General features: G+C 37.2%; 1 protein-coding gene across 1 annotated transcript in view; it reads left to right on the forward strand.

The window, feature by feature from the left end:
• The window catches only part of PLA2G4A (phospholipase A2 group IVA), a 65,481-nt gene extending 49,014 nt beyond the window's left edge, over nucleotides 1-16,467 (forward strand). Inside the window, exons 12-17 of the mRNA XM_032192312.1 lie at nucleotides 1,692-1,763; nucleotides 3,954-4,196; nucleotides 9,355-9,539; nucleotides 11,971-12,166; nucleotides 12,355-12,512; nucleotides 14,079-16,467. Coding sequence (XP_032048203.1) covers nucleotides 1,692-1,763; nucleotides 3,954-4,196; nucleotides 9,355-9,539; nucleotides 11,971-12,166; nucleotides 12,355-12,512; nucleotides 14,079-14,210 — 986 coding nt within the window. The 3' untranslated portion in view covers nucleotides 14,211-16,467. The remainder of the gene's footprint in view (nucleotides 1-1,691; nucleotides 1,764-3,953; nucleotides 4,197-9,354; nucleotides 9,540-11,970; nucleotides 12,167-12,354; nucleotides 12,513-14,078) is intronic.
• Nucleotides 16,468-16,873: the final 406 nt, after the last annotated feature.

Raw genomic sequence — 16,873 nt, forward strand, 5'->3', positions numbered from 1 at the left:
GTTTATTTGTCATTTTTTATTTAACAAAGCTGTATTTTTTTATACTTGATATTACAGTGAATCTCTCTTCAATCTTCTCTTTCAACCTAGTATGCTTGTAAGAAATCAGATTTTATCCTTGAGCAAAAACTACAGTTAAACTTGCCATTGCTTTGATACTGCATATGATAGAAATTACAGACTAATTGATGTGTGTGCCATCATAGAATAGAATCATAAAATACCCTGAGTTGGAGGGGACGCACAAAGATCACCGAGTCCAACTCCTGGCTCCACACAGGAACACCCAAAAATCAGACCCTGTGTGTGAGAGCACTGTCCAAATGGTCTTCGAACTCCAGCAGGCTTGGTGCCATGACCACTGCCCTGGGGAGCCTGCCCCAGTGCCTGACCACCTCTGGGTGCAGAACCTTTTCCTAACACCCAGCCTGACCCTCCCCTGTCCCATCTCTGTGCCGTTCCCTTGGGCCCTGTTGCTGTCCCCAGAGAGCAGAGCTCAGCGCCTGTCCCTCCACTCCCCTTGTGAGCCCAACAGAGACCAACATCTAAACTAGCCTTCTGTGAGAAAAAGTAGATGATTATTTACTTTCACTTTTCCTTGGGAAAAATAATTACTTGATCATACAATCAAGTTCATTCCAATTCAGTTTATTTCAACTGGTTCCAAATTTGAATTATAGAGATAATTCCTAACATACATTATACTAGGGAACAAAAGGGTTTTATTTTCCAGAGGTCTCTTTGATACAATTTCAGCACTGGACCTCAGCTTACATTTCCAGTTTCTGTAGAATATGAGCTTCCAAGATGAGGCTGCTCATAAAACGTAGAAAATTGAATGTATTTCAAGAAAGACTTTCTTCCATAATTTTAAACTTGGTTAATTACTTTATATGTGGTATAAACAAGACTTCAGCAAAAATAATGTTGTCAGTCCATAATCCATTTTCACTTGGGAGTGGAATGCGTTTCTTTTTCCATACTCATTTTTGACATTGAAATAATTCTCAAGATAGTGGTGAACAGTTTGTAATGACTTTGTGGTTATTTTAGAAACAAAGCTTTAACTCTAACAAAATACATATTTTTGCCAGAGGAGTTCCTTCATTTCTGTTTTTATTTCTTCCACTTCATGTTTTGAGGTAAAAACAATTGTCTCCTCTGCCTTTGTAACTGCACTGGCCTTTATTTTTCAGACATACTTGAGTAACACTTTAATAGCCCTCTTGGCTTTTGTTTTTTCCCCACTATTTTAATGGGTTCATATATGTATGAATGAGGCTGTGTTCTTCTTTTTTCAAAAATTAGTATTGAATTAACAGAACTCCTGTTGTCTTTCAAGTTTGCTAGGAGTTATTGAGACAATAAAAACTATAAATTTTATTTAAGGTGAATGCATCAGATACGTGATGAAGTAGCAGGTGGTGTGTACTGCTTTACATTTTCCTTTTGCTTTCTCAGCCTTTTGGCTTATCTTCTTAGTGCAGGAGCTATCCAAAAATTGCAAACTAAAGCCAATATATTGTGATCAGATTCTGACTATAGAGATGTCCACAACAGATAAAATCTCTTAGCTGTATTTCCTGTTACGAAAAGTATCAGTTTTATGCCTTATTTTTTTTAAAAACTTCTTAGCTATTTTGACAATTAAGTCATAGCAGTTTCAAGTAATTTTTTATTTCTTTCAACAGAAAATATTAGGCTAAAGCACCTTGTAAGTAATGACAGTTCAGACAGTGAAGATGAATCACAGCATCCAAAAGGTAAGGAAATCACCACATTTTATTTCATGGTTTACTTTCTTCATCAGCTTTCTTGTAGCATATTCAAGTTTGTGGATTGTCAAATCCCATTCTTAGTCATATCAAGAGTCCCTTGGAAAAGAGGGTGGTCATTTATACCAATAGTAAAACTTGCCTGCTTAGTACAAGGGTCTTAAAGAAGCCAGTGGCTCAGCAAAATAGAGAAATCTTGAACAAGAGACCTTAGAAGGCCTTTGGCTTGGCCTCATGTCTGCTGCTCAAGTCAATGACAAATTCTCTTGCATGTCTTCAGTCTTGGCATCAGCACAACAAGGCTTCACAGTGCTCTTAGATTTCATGTACATCCAAAAATTAGCCTTTTTGAGTCAGGGATCTCCTGAAGTCCAGCAAGATACTGTGCTCAGAGGCATGTTTGAATTGTTATCAGCACAGCAAACTAGCTCTACCCGTTGTTTTAAGGGTTACTTGTCAAATACTTGAGAATGGTTTACTTCTTGTTTACAGCATTCACAGATGTCTTTTAGCTCCAGTACAAATGACATCTGATACAGGGAATTCCAAGCTGGCACAGTGTTTTAAACAGTGCCCAAATCCAGTTTCCCAAAAGAGGCACAAGCACATATGGAATACTGGACAGTGGGAAAAAAAAAAAGACCCTATTTAAAAATTTAGGCACCTGAACCACCTACAGGTCTGTGATTTTAGTCAGGTTCTCTATCTCATTCTAATAATGCTTTCTGTATTGATGATCTTTTTGGAGAATAGTGATTTTCACCTGAAAATTTTGATTATTTTTTGAAAACTAAAGCAAGGACAGGAATGAAGCTCTTCTTTGTAATTTTAGGATCTGCAGGAAGAAAACAAAATTCTGTGAAATGAGACTGTGATTGGGTCATTAGCTCAGCTGAATGATTACTTCTTCACTTCCCCTTATGTGTAAAATAATAGAGAGTGGGTGATACCACATCTTATGTTTATTTGCAGATTTCCTGTTTAAGTACTAGAAGCACTGTATAAGCCAGCAGCAAGAAACACTACATTTCTTTCAGTTTGTAGCCGTAGTGGACAACCTACAAAGCTGATTTGTATGCACTTAGTAATCTTTCTTAATTCTATAGGATACTTTTGTACAGATGTTGGACCTCAAAACCCTGTGGTGTTTGATGTTTGTTTTCTCTCTGTTTATATAAAAAGCCTGAGCCTGCATTATTTTCTTACACAAAACAATCAAAAAAGTCAAGTTATGACAGGTTATGAATGTAAGGTAACACCAGTCCAAGTCATTTTAATGTCTATAGCATCTATCTAGCTATAGACATCCAAGTTTGGACATTTTATTGTACTCTTTGATTAGAACTTAATATTCATTGTAGTCTATAGTTTTTTTAAATGATATTTTCAGATATTGTAGAATTGCTGTGTGATAGCATTCTTGTTTATACAGATATTACAGAATTTATATTTAGTATCTGCAACTTTATATGTACCCTGTATCTACTGTGGCTGCAAAGAATGCATCTAAGTCTGTGACTGCTTGCAGTAAAGTGAAATACAAATGACCTCTTTTTGAGCAGAGTCCACCCAAAGGTTTCTTTCTAAACCTAAAAGAGTGGTATTTTCCAAGGACAAAGTAGAGGGATGTTTTAAGGAGAATAACTGAATCTGCTTCTGTAAAAGACTCAGAGGACAAACTTCGGCTCCTTAAGGAGAGCTGTTTCTAGCAGTTTGCATTACACCCAAAGGATGGAGGAGGGTGTAATGCACATCAGGATGAATTTAGGTATGCATAGTATGGACATTCCTGATTCAAGTTTGTTACCTGAGGGCAGGAGAGTTTACATTTTGGCTGTCAGCACAGCTAAAGTTAAATCCTCATTGCCCTTGCCAGACTAACTAAGAGCAGTTCAGGTCCTCTAACACAGTCCCAGCATATTTTCCTGATGGACACATCTACACTACTGTACCGCAATGAGAAGTTTCACTGGCCTGTGAAGGTAAGAGGATGATTTCTGTTTTCTTAGTAAAATTCTTGCAGCAAAGCTCCTTCATTTAATCCATAGCTTCTTGAAAGAAGGATATAGTTCTTTGTAATAGGTCCTTTATTTTACTAGACCCTGATTTTTCTAGATCTTGGTTTATACTCCACACATTAACAGTCTCACCATTGGTTATTTTCATTTTCCTCTACAGGCACTGAGAATTCTGAGGCAAACCAAGAATATCAGAACAGCAGCCAAGAAAGCTGGGTGCAGCGAATGCTGATGGCTTTGGTGGGTGATAGTGCCCTTTTCAACACCAGGGAAGGGCGTGCTGGAAAAGTGCACAACTTCATGCTGGGATTGAACCTCAACAGCTGCTACCCACTCTCTCCTCTGGCAGACCTTCTAACTCAGGAATCTGTGGAAGAAGATGAACTAGATGCAGCCGTAGCAGGTTAGTTCGCAGAAAGCCCATGTTGCTGCATATTTATTGTGAAGCTGTGAGTTCCTCAGTGTGGTAACATTTACTCAAACTGTGAAGTGCATGGTGGCTAGGACAGCAGCTGCACAGAATTAGGAATCATATTTGATCAGTATTTTGAAGATTTCCTGTAGACAGTGTTACTTATACTCTGCTCATTGGAAGCCTATGAATTTCTGAGTATTCTTCTGGCACTGGTGCCTTTCTTTTTTCTTCCTTGGTAGGCAACAGAGCACTGAGTTAACGATATGACTTTCCCCATAGAAAAGTTATATGGGAAGATGCATACTTTGTGGAGCCTCCACACACAGTTTCTGTGATTCAAGTTGCAATGCTTGGGGTTTATTGTTGACATCCTTCAAGTATAGGAACTGCAAATCTCCATTCCTTCTATGCTCTCACGTGGCAGCACAGCACTGCCAACCATACCTCATAATAATAACAGTCACTGCAGCCCCTATTTTCTGTTCAGAGGAAACAGATTGTCCTAGTTGGTCATTATGCAATAATAAATACCAGATGTCGTTTAAAAGCTTAAGTAGCAGACAGTCTCTAATGTAGATTTGTTAATGTAACAAATCCCTTTGAGTGGTTGTATAGTAATTTCCATCTGTGCTCCACTTTCTAAATATTTTTACCATCTCAGAGGTGTTTACAACTGGGTAATCTTAATATTTATAGTGCTTGTAAAAGAGGCAGGAAAGCGGGTAATAGATTCATGGTAGGAAAAAATGACAGTTGATGAGAATTTTGCCTAATTAAGATGTGGATAATCTTCGGTATCAACTATCAACTTCCTGGGTCTTAATTTCAGATGAAATAAAATGCAGGTTTGACAGAATGAGCCTGCTCCTCTGATACAATTACTTTTGAGTGCCTATCACCTGAAAATTCTCTGGCTAAAATGTCTGGCAGAAGTTTGATTTAGCTGCAATTTTTAGTGTTTGTTGAAGCCCACACTCATAAACCTGAACTAACAGCTCAAATCTAACAGCTGCGAATAGTCACAATGTAGCCAAGGGTAGTAGAAAGACAAAACAAAAGATGAAATTTCAGTAGTTGATATAAAATTTAATCATTCAGTAGTGTGATAAGTGTATCTACATTTTAATGGTGTTAGTGAATTTTACTAGTGAATATGTAAGAACCTAGGAGTCCAGAGGAGTAAATAGAAAGGAAACTTTGGAATAAATTTGAAATATTTTGTATTAGCAAGGCACTGGCTGCATTTAAGCATTGCATATTTATTCCTATCAGTGAGAATTTAGCTAGCAGTTTGAGTACAGTGAGAAGTCTCAATTGCTTTAGAACTTTTTTTTTTTTTTTTTTTTTTATTAACAGGCCCCAAAGGGAGAAGTAAGTGAATCAGAAAGGATATCACTGGAGGTCTTTAAAAGACGTTTAGACGTAGAGCTTAGGTTTAGTGGGGACTGTTAGTGTTAGGTCAGAGGTTGGATTCGATGATCTTGAGGTCTCTTCCAACCTAGAAATTCTGTGATTCTGTGATATAAATAATGCTTTACATCTCCAGTTGTCTCAAGCCTTTCACAGACACACTGAGTCGGACTGTGGAGAATGAACTGTGATAGGCTTAAACCGATCCTACAGGCATTATGGAGGGCAGAATTTAGGCTCTGGAGTACCCTGAAGAGATCCCAGCTGCTTGATCTGAAAGTAAAAATCCTTTAGGAAGTGAAACAGGTACAACCAGGCAGTAGTGTAGAAATGGGATCACATGCTCAGTGTTCCCAGCATGCACATACCTGGTGGTATTGTTCTCCAACAAACCCATGGCATTTAAATATTTCCCTTTTCCCAGGAGTACAAATCATGCCTGAGTTTTAGGACTTCTGCACGGGTGTGCTGTCTACTTAGAAGGGAACATTCTTACAGCCCCAGGTTCTGTTCATACAGCAATCAGTGGGATTACTGCTGCTTACTTCAGTGGACCAGCATCTAACTCCTTCCAGTGCAGGAGCAGAGAGTATATATACAAAAACTGCTTTTGCAGTAGAAGTGTGAGATCATTAAAGGCTTTAAGTCAGTGAAAATGCCAACTTAGTTCCTATATTTGAACTATACTGTGATTTTATTGTCTTTTTATCGTGTACCGTAGTTTGGTAATTCTAGCTTTTTAGTGCTTACATTCCTGGTTTATATGCTCAAAATAGTTGGCATCGTTCTGCTGTGGATTCAGTTTTTGCTGAGCATTTTCTTAATTGATCTCAAATATGCTTTAAAACTTTACACCTCATGAATAGTTTAACTGTGAACTTGGAGTTGTTTTGTTTCTGTGCCTTAATATTACAACACACCAAAATTGCTTGAGAAAATGCCAAGTGAATAACAATAAGGAAAAAAATAACTCACTCTCTGCTTCCTTACTTCAGTATTTATGGAAACTGTTATAGTAAATGCACGTCAGTAGCAAATGCCCTCTTTATCTCTCTTACTTTCATTGAAGCTGCTGTCTGTGACAAAATTTGGCCTCCGGAACATTCTCTTTCTTTTATTTCTAAACCATTCTTAATACCCGTTTGTGTATCCAATTACTGCAAATGAGATAGGCATGCTGTGCTGGTTTCACACAGAGCTATACTCCCAAACATGTTGTGCTTCTCTCAGCTGGTAGTTTGGGCTGAAAGCTTCTTGTAATATGGATGCATCTTTTATAAAAGCAGTCTGCATGAGCTGAAAATTAATGCCGCAGGCTCTCAAAGCATAAATACTCCTTTCAGTCTTCACACTGCTTGATGAATAGTGATGGGTTGGTTGAGCAGGGCTACTAGAGTATGTAGAGTGATTGTCCTGGATTCATGTGTTGTAAAATGTAAAAAGAATAAAGGCTTCTTATTCAGCTCTTCAGAATAACTACAGCACAGGGCATAAAGTAGACAAGGCTTCTTTTAGCACCAGGGACTCACATTGTACATTACACATCTCCCATGGCAATTGCAGCCTCACCTGCAGTGCCCTGACCTGTGGCTCAGTCTGGCTGCGTACCTTATCTCACTGGGTTGGTGTGTGCTGCTTCTGGCCTCCGTCTCCATTGTGTAAATCAAATCAAACTCCATGCCGAGCCAGCCTGCCTTGAAATTCGTGTCATTAAGATAAATAAATAGGCACTGGATAATGTTCATTGCTTTTGTAATTCTGGCCCAGTAACAGAGACATAAGTTACATTTAATTTTATTCTCAGTTCAGCAATTACAAGTAGACTTCTGAAAGGAATTATAACCAAAAAAAAAAGAGAGCAAAAATCTTAAGTTGAATTTCTCCTGTAATTACAGGAGTCCAAAACTAATAAAAAAAATGTATGTGGTAATTATAAATTTATTGATGATATTACAGTGGTTTAGCATTTAAAATATCTTAATCTGGGTGGTACAAGTTTTGTTTAAAAGATAATTGATGACTTGATTTTGGCTTCAAATTCAGATTTTGTGAAGTGAACTAAGAGTAAGCTAAAAAGATGTTTTTGTAATTTTTAGGAATTCTATTGAGAATAAGGTTTTAAAATAAACTATAAATTGTGTTTGAAATATTGCCTTTAAAGAAGGAAGGGGGAAACAAAACTATTTTAGTTATCTTAAAAGTATCTGTAGTAGGTGTATGTTTATAACAGTGGGTTTTGAATTATAGTGAATTTGATAAACACTAATATATTTTCACTGATTTATGGCAATTCATGGCTATTAAATATATCTAACTCTAAAATAAGAAGAAAATAAGGTAACGATGCCAAGTATTTTGAGCATATAAACCAGGAATTCTAAAATAAGCTCTCACTCAGCTCTTTAACACTAGGCAGTCATTTGAAAGTGTTTTCTCTCATGGAAATCAGTGCAAATTTTAGGAAATAGGCGGATCATTTCTCATCAAAGTTTGGTAAAAAATAATAACAGAAATAAAAATTAAAAAATACGTGATCTAAGAATTTTTGCTGCTCATAACTGTACATTTTTCTCATGCATCCTGAAATGAAGAAGGAAAGTTGTTGTAATGAAATAGAATTTTAATCGATTTTGATGGATTTTATTCACATTGCTCATACTTTCAGATGACTTTTATTGCCAATAGTTTGGTATTAGGAAATTTAATTATACAAGAAATAGTTACAGTGTTCTGTTCATCATTGCTTAGATTACACTGCCCTCTACAGATATAATCATTAGTTTTTAATCAAATGGCCAAAACACGCATTAGAAATAGTTTTAAAATCTAGAGCAAGAAAAGACTGTCAGGAGCAAAGTAGTTAAACTACTGCAGGGGTAGTTTAGCAGTATCTAGGGACTTGGATAAGTGCAAAGATTGCTTGTTCTTTCCTGAGTTGCATCCAGGGAATGTTGGAATTAAAGAGAAAACATACCTTATTTTGCCCTCAGTTTGGTCATTAGGGATAGAAGACTATTTTATACAATACCATGGCAGTAAGTAGCTAATTCTGTTCAGTGCTTAAATTTTGTATACTAATATGAGTTCTCACTTCTTTTTGTTCCTAGTATAGTAATGAATATGAGGTCATGAGGTTTGCAGTATGTTGAAAAGCAAGTTGTTTGACTTGTTAGTCTTAATTTTAATGGTCAGAAACAAAGATGAGCAGCAAGCAGGAGCAGAGCCACTTCATAGCTTTGTGGGCAAATTCTAGTTACTTGGGTGAACAAGATCTGGGAAGGACAGAAGGTTTGGGAGGAAACCAGGAGGAGAAGGTTGGGCAGGGAGTGTAGGACCAGAGATGTATGTTAGGAATCTGTCTCAACATCCTGTAAAGACTTTCCTTTGTATCTTGGGGTTGTTAGGGTTGAAGGGATAAAGCTGGGAATGCAAGGGTCAAACCTGGGCATCTGTCCCCATCCATTATGCTTTGAGCCACCTCTGCTTCTGCCTTGGGACAGGCTGTTGGTGTGCATGGCCTACTGAGGTCCCTGCCAGCCATGTTTTTTTTCTCCTTCTCCAGTTGTTAAGATGAGAATTAAGGTTATACATATGTTCATGGTATGTGTAGCTGGAACACCAAAGATTAGATTCTGTGGAATGTTCAGTACTTGGGGAAACACTAGAAACCCCATCAAAATTGCAGTTCTTAATTGGTGTTTTCCTGTATTGTTTTGTTTTTATTTGTTCTACATAGATCCCGATGAGTTTGAGAGGATATATGAACCACTAGATGTGAAGAGCAAAAAGATTCATATCGTGGACAGCGGGCTTACATTTAACCTGCCGTATCCACTTATCTTAAGACCTCAAAGAGGGGTTGATCTCATCATCTCTTTTGATTTTTCAGCAAGGCCAAGTGATTCCAGCCCTCCCTTCAAAGTAAGTAAGACAGGCCATTCCTTTCCTTGTGTTAATAAATTTATGTTGACTCTTTCTTCCAGTTTGTTTCTTTCAGTTGGGTTGGCTGCACATTTCATGGTTCCAAAAGGCCATAGTGCCCATCTACAGCATTGGAGCAACTTGTTTCCACATCAAGGCAGAATATTCCGCTCTGCCTTAGTTTCTATATGTGTGACGCACATGATGCAACCGACACAAAGTAGACAAATACAGTTTTGGTCTCTGTAAATGATTGTTTGAAGTAGTAACTATGTTGTTTTTTATGAAATTCTTGCCTTCACATTGAACTGCAGAATGTTATGTCAATGGGAAATAATTAAATTTACTGTTGTGCTAGCACTCTAGCTCTGTACAACCATTCTCAGTGATGCAAATGAATGGTTTTCTGTCATCATCTTGTAGAAATGTGTTTTCAGTCTGGTATTGCTAAATATTTAACATTTTGAAAGTGGGACTAACTGTTCATTTTCATGTCTGTAGGATAATCCCAGTACTGGTTTAAGTATAATTCCTAAGACCAGTCATGCCAGAGCAAAACAACCACAGAAAAATACAGATTAAATTACCTGCTTAATTTCTGTAGCAAGTGTCGAAAGCATAGCTGTCTGTCTGTGCAACCTGTACAAGTTCTGCATCCAGACAGCTCTAGTTGGTCAGAAAAGGTTAATATTGGATGATTTGGTAGCTGACATAGAAACAGTAACACTTGAAATGTCTGTTGAGAGGGTCTTAAAGAAGAGGCAACACTTACTGGAAACCCAAGTGAATTTTTAAAAAGAACTTTTATACCTGTTTGAGAAACACCTGGCATTCTTTGTAAAAGTGCTTTACAGACAAATTTCAATTAGAACATGGGAAAAACATTTTTTTCCTTCTTACTACCAAAGGACAAGAGCTCACAGCAACAGTGAAAATAACACCAAAATGAACTCTAGATCATTGTTGTCAAACGCAGAGAAAAACAAGCCTCAGATGACTAGAAAGGAGTAACCTCTGTAATCTCTGGGTCTTGTGGGGACCACCTGGAAGAGTAGAGCACTGAGAGGAATTGGAGCAGTGCCTTTCATCTTTTAATTGATTCAATCCCACAGTCTACTTTCTTCCTTTAAGTTTCTATTCATTTAAGAATTTCTCTCCTTTTTTGTTGGGACTATTTCCCCTGTCTGCTAGATTTACTGATGCAGTGCCATCATCTCCCCTGAAATGCTTCTTCCCACCCGTTTTTTATGTTCAGCACACGGAGTCTGTGTAAAAAGCTCTTTATAGTTGTCTTTATTAGTCTGCCTAGGCATTCAACTTTCTGTTTCCAGCAGTTGCAATTTTCTGCGCCATTTTGGTGAACATACCATAACATGGAGAGATTGGTTGGAGTATCAGGATGTCATCCTGAAAGTTTTTCTATAAACTGTAATTTTTTAAATGCAAAGTCATTTTACACAAGAAAAGACAATGGGAAAATTAAATAATGCCTTAGGTTTTCGTGAAGCTGCCGGTGAAGGGAATGGTTCATTTGTTTCTGATGCACAAGTATGTGTATAATAAAAAGAGTGACGTACCTCCACTTAATACACAGCTATAGTCCACAGGCAGAGGTTGTATGGTGATGGCCTAAAGGACAGAAACCAGTTTTGTTTACTGACTCTGCAATCCCATTGGCTCTTGCATTACAAAGAGTAAATGTCAGTTCAAGAGTTGGGTCTGTTGTATCTATGGTTGCACTCTAATATACTTTTATTACTCCAACACATAGGAAAATCAGCCAGCTAAAGTTGATAACTCGACTCTTGTTTTATCATTTTACACCCACTGTCTTTTAATCTCTTGTGTATCCACAACAGTTGCCCCAATTTCATTCAAAACAAAGATTAAATACGTTGACCTTCCCTCCCCTTCCTCTCACACACCCTCATTACATCCTTTTGAGTCATTATTTACAAATTATTTTGTTTACTCAATTGTCACGAGGAAAAAGAAGACTGTTTTCCTAACTTACTTCTTTGCTTAGCATGCTTTCAAATGTTCTTCTGTGCTGTGATGTGACTACAAACCTAACAACGTGTGGATCGGTGTTTATTAACCCTCACTGGTTTCCATAGCACTGATACTCAGTTTGCAAGTAAAATTACAGATGGTTTTTTCTAGCTGTCAGCTCTGTAAATTCACCCAAAGATTTATATGACAGACCAACTCTTTCCTTCCTGTGAATCATCACAGGTGATGAAGATTGGGCAGGCTGAATGAGTTGCTCAGTTACTAGACTGGGTCTCTTGTCCAAAGATGGACTTGATCAGTCCTTCTGTGCTAAAGAAGTGTGAGATAATAAAACTGCTTCTAGTGTGGATACCTGTATCCATCTAGAGAAAATCCCTTTTTGCTGTGAGTGCTTATATATATTGTGTTATCTTTTCAGGAAATTTTGCTTGCTGAAAAATGGGCCAAAATGAACAAGCTTCCTTTCCCCAAAATAGATCCAAATGTATTTGATCGAGAGGGCTTGAAGGAGTGCTATGTTTTTAAACCAAAGGATACCTCTTCAGAGAAAGACTGCCCTACTATAATCCATTTTGTTTTGGCAAACATCAACTTCCGGAAGTATAAAGCTCCAGGTGAGCAAGTAGTTTTGGATGCTGAATCTAGGTGTTCCTTTGAAGTTTTATAATGATGTAGTGTTTATAGACTACAAATGCTTTGTCCCTGAAATGACTCTTAAGTCTATCTGTAGTAGTTAGGGATTTAAAAAAAAAATTAAAAAATAAGTTGGTAAGTTTTAGTTGTGTTTTTGTTTTGTATGCAGGTGTTCCAAGAGAGACACCAGAAGAGAAGGATTTTGCAGACTTTGACATTTTTGATGATCCAAATACACCATTCTCTACTTTCAACTTCCAGTATCCCAACGTTGCTTTCAAGAGGCTTCATGATCTAATGGAGTTCAACACCCTCAATAATATAGATGTATGTATGCCAGCGTGGAAGGGGCTTAAAGGGTCTAGACTGTTAAAGGGGAAAGTAGGTAAACCCCAGGGTCTGCCATCCTAAAGGTACAGAAGTTTACTTCAGTATTTGCCTGATTATTTTGGCATATAAAGTGCTTCCTGCATTTAGTTGTGCCCGTTGTTATTTTGAAAATTGAGCTAGATCAAAGCCCATTATAGTCAGTGGAAAAAATCTGCTTTATTTTAATGAGAGATGGAGTAAACTTAAGGTAGGTTCTTTATGAACTTGTGTATAAGCATGCTGATTATGGGTGCACAGACAAACTGTGTGATGGTTGGACCAGATGATCCTGAAGATCTTTTCCAGCCTTAATGATTCTATGATTCTATAGACAACTTGCATCCTTCTGGCCTGGGAAAGGAAGTAGAGAATCCAGTTACTGGAAGTAACCCAGTGACTGGACTTACCAGAAGAAAGTTGGATGAGGTGCTCAGTAACAATTGGGTGAAGAGAATTTGGTCTTTCACTTGACCTCCATTTATATAGTGTCTAAATATCAGTTTTGTAGTAAGCATAACTATGTATGATCCTCTGTCAATAATAATATGTGAGGCTGCTGGAAAGGGCCAGGGGATACTTTCCAGAAGATAAAAATTCTAGATATTTTCAGGACCAAGAAGATTGACTTAATATGGTGGCTGTCTTCCAAATAGAACTATTGGAGTATGGTCTGTGTGCTTTCCATAATGGTTGACCCTGTGCTTGTTAGGATCCACTCCCATTCCTGCTCTGTTCTACTGCCATTTCTGTGTTGTTTTTGTCATTTTAGCATCAAAAGCCCTGCAAGGTAACTGAGCAAATGTGACTGCAGAGGATGTAGGATTTTATGGTCAGGTTTTTATACTCAGGCCTTTATGTATGATGATGATTTTCTAAGTTTAAAAAAAAATAAAAAAAATTGAACTTATTTTGTGAAGATCTGTGGAAATTTTCTTCTCAGCTAACTCTATGGTATTTAATTATACTTTCTAACTGATACTAGTAGTAACACAGGTCTGTGATTGGTAACCCTTTTCTCACAGTATCTGCAGAGTGGCTTTCCATATTCACAGGTGTAAATCATCATCCCAGATAAAGAAAGGATTTATGTTTTTTTTTTTCAATGTAGCGAGCAAATCGTGTTGCTTTGGGACCAAGGAAGTGAAAGTGGGGATTTAATGTTTCAATATAGTCATGATTTCATACGCCCTTTAAGTATGTATTTTTACGTTGTTTTGATTTACCCTTCAGTGTTGTGCAGGGACTCAGGTGAGATGGTTCATTTAGTATGTTCCTGTGTGGCTTGTTTGATGTTGGTGATAGATACCCTGTCATACCTATTAACTACATCTAAATAACTGTTTTTTACAATAAAACAAATAGAATTCATACTGATACTCAGCAATCACTTTGATCAGAGGATGGAGTGGAGATGAAATTAGGAGCAACAGCTGTTAAGATCTGAAGGGGTCTTTTCTTTCAGTTAATATATCATTAAAACTTAGTTAACTTTCCCAGAGTGACACATTTTAAATTGTTTTCCAGGTGATCAAGCAGGCTATGATGGAAAGCATTGAATACAGAAAGGAGAATCCGTCTCGCTGTTCTGTGTCACTTAGCAGTGTCGAAGCAAGGAGATTCTTTAATAAGAACAATCTTAACAACAACCATACGTAGAAGATGTGTCACAGGTCCTATTCCTTCAAGAAGCTGATTCTATCATTATAACTGGAGTTGTAAAGACATTTAAGAGCATCACTACTCTTGAAAAGGGCTGTGCAAAGGTCCTGAAAACCTTTTCTTGTGAATTTTCAATATTATTTTGTATTTCTTTTTTTTAAAAAACATTGAAAACATTTCAGTATATTGATATCCTTAGTTTAAAAACTGTGTAATTAGGTTATTTTGGCTATAAAGTCACTGACTTCAGTGTCTTTTTTTTTTTTCTTCTTTTTTCTTACAAAATTGTAAACACTGGTTTCTTTTAGCGGGACAATTGTCTTATATTTAATTGATGTAAACTGGGCATATCTTGAAATGTAACACAGAATGAAACACAATAGAATAAATCTTTAATAGCAGAGATGATACAGGTATATACCTGGCCTCAGGCCCAGATTCCTCTCTGCTTTACACGAATGAGAAGATTGTCTTCAAATTTAGTTTGAAAAATCGATAAAAGCTGACTATTACTGCTAGTCAGTAGCAGCTTCCTTGTATATTAAGTTGCTTGTCTGCTTATGAGCACTGTTGCTTGCTTGCTACACTATTGATTTCTTAGACTGGAAGGTGTTTTGCTTGCCAGTAACTGTTGGCTATGTTGGCCCAACCAAAACTCCATCATCAAGCTTGTGTTTCACCTTTTAATTTTCTTCTGTGAGTGGTGGCTCTTAAACAACACTTTGTAACAAATGGCTGTCAAAGAAATGGGCTCTGTACATCTTTGATATGATCAGTAGGATCCTCAGCTGGTTGTTAATGTGAGGAAAACTGTTGTTGTTGATACTAAGAAGGATCTGGTCTTGAATCTCAGAATCACACATATTTTCACAAAAATTGAAGTCCACTTTACTGTTGTTTAAGAATATATACATCCACTCAGCAAAAAATCCAGCCTCTTGCATTTTCTATTTCTCTTTTGTTCCACGAAATTACATTGCTTGAGTTTTAGCTAGTAGCACCTGTGTGTTAAGTGGTTAAGTTCACATATTTCTGCCCCAAATGTTTCCAGGTAAATTAAACATGATTTTGCATTTGATTATGATTAAAAGCAATACATTTCTGCAAAGGGACAGTGGCAATATTTACAGTGGATAAATAAATTGTTCCCGTGTAAGAATGTGAAGTAGTTCATCTGTTAAGGGCTATATTTAAAGTCTATTTTTAGTACTTTGAATAGCAAAAGACTGCAAATAAAGATAGATTATTTTAGTACCATCTGAAAACATGATTAAAACCTTCATATTAGATAACTGTGCAAATGCATAGGAAAGGGTAGTCACACCTCCAAACACTTCCAGCCTCCTTTGGAATAATGTCATCAGCAAGTGTGAAACGAACAAAAGGAACTGACAGGGCCACCAGGTGACACACATCAGCACTGCCTGCATACCAGATCTGAGAGCTGCAAAGTTTAGGATGCTTGGTCTGACGGGTTTCACTTAAAACAGCAACAACCAACCAACCAAAAACCCCTATGGGATTAACTCTCAGTGGGTGCACCTGGTAGTCCCAGCAATTTTTTGTTACTTGCTTTCTTGTGGGGTTTGGAGAAGGTGGCAGGGGCTGAGCAGTTTGGGTGAAGGTGAATTTAACTGTTTGGGAGAGTTAATGGACATGTGAAGGTACTTGTAGAGGTGAGAAGGTGGAAACCATTTCCAACTGCCCTGCGTGCTGCTTGGCCAGCAGCAGGTTGAGAACAGCACTCCTTTCTTTAGGAATTGCATTGTGGTGAAAACAGAAGGTGTAGGTGGGATTGTTCACAGTAGCGCAGTCGGATGGTATGGGTGTTTCTTTGCAAGAACTGTAAATGAAATTTTGCTCTCTGTATTTCAGTTGACATTACTGGGGTTCATATTTCACTCCCTTACCTTTATGATAGGGCTTTCAGGATTCTGGCAGGCACAGAGATAATTGTCACAAGGGTATCATTTTGTGTAAAGACTACCCAAAGCATATCTGATCTTGTTTGATAATTTTGCGACAAAACAACTTTACTATAACTGCTCCTTTATCCAAGTTTATTGCTAATTCAGTGACTGTTCATCTTATTGTGAATAATTGAGTTATTTTTAATTGCTAAAATCTGTAAGCCCAGAGGAAGGGAAGTAATTGTAATGCATAATAGATGCTGCATCATCCCTCCTTAAATCTACATGCAATGCTAGGTAATTAATTAAATTTTCTGTATTGATTAATAGGTTTTATTTCTGTTTGATGTAATGCATGTTTGAAATCAAGAGAGAAAATAAAAGTAACTTATCTTAGTGCTGCATAACTTAAACATTTTTCAGTAAATTTTGGAATACAGGAAGAAACTGGTACTGCTATTGTAATATTTTCTTTATATTTTCCCCTTTTTGTTAATGAGGTAATGTTTGTATTTTGTAAGATGCACCTTCTCTGTTTTATAGAAGTTTTATCATACTTTACACAGTTTATAATATTACAGTGTTATCAAACAATAAAAAACTATATTTGGCACCTACTGTTTTCAGTTTATTTTGATCATTTACATGATATTTTCACTTTTTTTTGGTGAAGGGTTGTGGAACAACTTTGTGGTGTATGTGGAACCTGGTGGAGCAGCTCATATGCAGGGAATTCAGGGCTTTCCTTGT

The sequence above is a fragment of the Aythya fuligula genome, chromosome 8, assembly GCF_009819795.1.
Source record: "Aythya fuligula isolate bAytFul2 chromosome 8, bAytFul2.pri, whole genome shotgun sequence".
In the NCBI taxonomy this organism is placed as follows: domain Eukaryota; kingdom Metazoa; phylum Chordata; class Aves; order Anseriformes; family Anatidae; genus Aythya; species Aythya fuligula.